Source organism: Lactuca saligna, chromosome 4, assembly GCF_052625555.1.
Source record: "Lactuca saligna cultivar CGN05327 chromosome 4, ASM5262555v1, whole genome shotgun sequence".
Taxonomy (NCBI): Eukaryota; Viridiplantae; Streptophyta; class Magnoliopsida; order Asterales; family Asteraceae; genus Lactuca; species Lactuca saligna.
In genome coordinates, this window is record NC_136420.1 from 277,642,589 (window position 1) to 277,645,914 (window position 3,326).

General features: G+C 33.3%; 1 protein-coding gene across 2 annotated transcripts; it reads left to right on the plus strand.

The window, feature by feature from the left end:
• The first annotated feature begins 554 nt into the window (after positions 1 to 554).
• On the plus strand, positions 555 to 1,457 carry LOC145039161 (uncharacterized). Of its 2 annotated transcripts, none has more exons than XM_078987270.1 (2): positions 555 to 1,009; positions 1,094 to 1,457. In XM_078987270.1, exons 1-2 carry the CDS (start codon positions 742 to 744, stop codon positions 1,249 to 1,251), a joined length of 426 nt encoding a protein of 141 aa, XP_078843396.1. In that variant the 5' UTR covers positions 555 to 741; the 3' UTR covers positions 1,252 to 1,457. The 2 variants fall into 2 exon arrangements, with proteins under 2 accessions (XP_078843396.1, XP_078843397.1); XM_078987271.1 differs by having other exon boundaries at positions 1,097 to 1,457.
• The last annotated feature ends 1,869 nt before the right edge of the window (positions 1,458 to 3,326 follow it).

Here is a 3,326-nt window from a genome sequence, read left to right on the forward strand (position 1 = left end):
ATGTTTTTGGAAACCTGGGCATGATATCTAATATTCGATGCATCCCAACATAGATACCTGAACACTTTATTTTTCGAGGTTAATTTCGTTGTTTTTAGCTTTCGAATGTTTACAATGCTTTTGGGAAAAATAGGGTTGTCACAGTGGGCAACCCAGGCGACCGTCCAGGGCCCACGTCTCCAAGGGGCCCAAAATTTATAGTCTATGTAGTATTTATATATAAAAAAATTATTACCTAAATGATTTTTAGGGCCTAAAGTTGGTTCAAACTCAATCTAGCTCAAAAGTTAAACAATTTGACTTGTTTTTTATTGCTAATTGAACGCGTTTACAATTAATAAGAAATGATATTTTTTTTGAAATTTTATTTTATTTGTCTTTAAGGGCCCCTTTTTTTATTTTCGCCCCGGGTCCCGTATATGTTTGGACCGGCCCTATATATATATATATATATATATATATATATATATATATATATATATATATATATATATATATATATATATATATATATATATATATATATATGCTTCTCATACTATAAGATGGTAAGATCCCACTATTTAATTCTTTGCAACAAACGTCGGAAATCTTGAAACAAACTGACTCCATTTTTTCCGACAACCAAAATACCCAACCTTAAAATCTTGCTTTTTGATTCTTGAATCACTCCAATCTCTTAGTTTCCAAGTTTTCATAGTTCTTTCTTCAAAGCCTACCTTGATTACCTAAGATTCGACTATGGAAACTGATTTTAACATGAAGAAAATTATTTTGAAGAGAAAGATTTCACCTAAAAAGACGAAGAATATTACTGTTGATAACAGGCTTTTGATCACTGTGAATGTTGTTGGGAGTTCTGGGCCATTGAGACTTGTGGTGAATAAAAATGATAAAGTGTCGACTGTTATAGACTCGTCGTTGAAGTTGTATGCTCGTGGTGGGCGCCTTCCTGTTCTTGGGTCAGATTTCAAGAATTTTATGCTTTATGCATTGATCGAAGGATCAGGTATGGCATGAAATCATATTGACTTTAGAGTTTATTAATCTATGGTTTTTTTTATTAATTACTAAACCTTTTGTGTTCTCATAGCAGCATTGGATCCTAGTCAAGAAATTGGGTCTTATAAAGGGAGAAATTTCGCGTTATGTAAAAAGAAGAACAAGCAAGTTAACGAAGCAAGGTCACTGATGATTAATCGAAAACACAGTGGACGTTGGAAGGGATGGCTTTTATGTTTAGCCCAATAATCATACGAATGGTTTTGTTTAAGTTAAGACGTTCTAAATTCATTCTTGTGTTTTATTATCGTATTGTCGGGTTGTTCTAGATTTAGAACGTTTATATGTGCATCTAATCACATGTTTTCATTGTAACATCGATCGCTCGTTGTAAAAGTACATAGTTAGAGACTGTGTATCCGCAGATGTTCATATGCATCTGTGGTTTTCTATTTTGTTTTGATTTAAAAAGATATTATATATATAAATAATATTAGATCGTACTAAGTTAGTACTGCAAATGGTGCACGGCTAGAGCCGGTCGGACGTTGTGGTTATCCAGCTGGCCTATGCGTGGGAATTGGTGGTTCGTAGATGACAACCTTGCGCTAAACAGGCGGGTTGGTTCTTATTGTTTAATTAATAGATGTGTACGTTAAAATTTTCAGTCTAAAATTTTAAGTGACATAAATATTTCTTTCCAAATATTTTCTTTCGCATATGAATTTTGTGTTCTCTATATATTTTTATTTGCTATTCGATGGGATTAAAGTAGGTTATATATATATATATATATATATATATATATATATATATATATATATATATATATATATATATTCTTACATTTATTTTGTGACTAAAGATTTTGCAATCGACCTAATGTGAACACCTCTATATACCATGAGTTTGAAGAATACTTGATTAGTGTTGGAATTTAATAAAGGAAAGGTTGGAGTGCGTTCTTATTGGAGTGGTTATGAGCGAGATGTTCGCTAGGGCCTCTTTTAGGTGCATTTGGTACGTAGAGGTGTGCAAATGCAGAATCCGATCATAGCCCGTCTGGATCAAAGTTCAATATGATTTTTCTTTCGTCATTGAAAATCCATTCACATCAAAACCCGATGAGATAATAAGGATCCCGTCAAATCCAATCCTGATTTGCTCATCTTATTTTTGGTGGGTTTCACATGAACTTTGGGTAGATTTTGATCTCGGTTTTTGCAACTCCGATGTGAAATCTGGTATTAAATCTTATCTTGACCTTGGATATATGAATCCGGTTCTAATATGGTAGATCGGTCTTTTGCAAATAGATGTACAATCCGGTATTAAATCCGATTTTGGGTGGATTTTGATTTGTATTTTTGCAAATCCGATGTACGGTGTACGATCTGGTATTAAATTCAATTTAGACCAAGGATATTTGAATCCGGTTCTAATATGGTAGATCAGTTTTTTGCAAATCTATGTACAATCTGCTATTAAATCCGATTTTGGGTGGATTTTATTGGAATTCCTAAATCAAGTAGGACTTTAGGATCCAATTTACTTCGGAGTTAAGCAAGTTGGTTTAAGTTTCCTAATCTTATGCTATGATGTAAACAATATTGAGTTTTTTGAGTTATATTTTCTCAATACATTTGGAGAGTTATTCCATAACCGTTGTGTGCTAATCTGAACTGAATTGGTATAAGAGCCACATAAGATGAATCTGGCGACAGAAGCAACAGGAGGGTACGAGAAGTTCCTAATTTAAGGTGCTCGACAAAGGTTTTTTTCGATAATAGGTTCCTCACAACATCATCAACGATCAACAGAAATTGATCAAACAGTGATATTTGATCATTGTTTTTCTGGTCGATTGAACTAATAGCCGACACCAGCTATTGTTTTTTCTTTTGATTCATCATCGCTTGAGTTGAAGGGTTCTCTCGACAAAAGGAGTTGTCGACAAAAGTTGATCAAAATCATCATAAAGAAATTGATTTATTTCATCAGAGTTTCTGATTTAACTCATCATTGTATCATCGTATCTGATACGATTTGATCGACGTATCTACATTCACGCTTCCTGGTAATCGATTAAAGTAGAAATCGATTCCAATTTCAGTCATCATCGCGTTCTTTGCTTGCATTCGTTGAACAACAGTTGTGGTGAATCTTTGTTTCTCTTCGTGCTGCATTCTAGTAATCAATTAAGTGGAATTTGATTTAATCCGAAATCGCTTGAAATTTTGATTTGAATTAACTGGAAAATATGATTTAAAAATCCATGTATCAAACGTATTTTCTATCGACAGGTTTGAGGTGATCGACATAAT

What these genes read in the sequence shown, in the direction of transcription:
- LOC145039161 (XM_078987270.1), top strand. Translation starts at nt 742, where the DNA reads ATGGAAACTGATTTTAACATGAAGAAAATTATTTTGAAGAGAAAGATT. An exon ending in TGCATTGATCGAAGGATCAG is followed by an intron (nt 1,010 to 1,093) that starts GTATGGCATGAA and finishes GTGTTCTCATAG; the next exon opens with CAGCATTGGATCCTAGTCAA.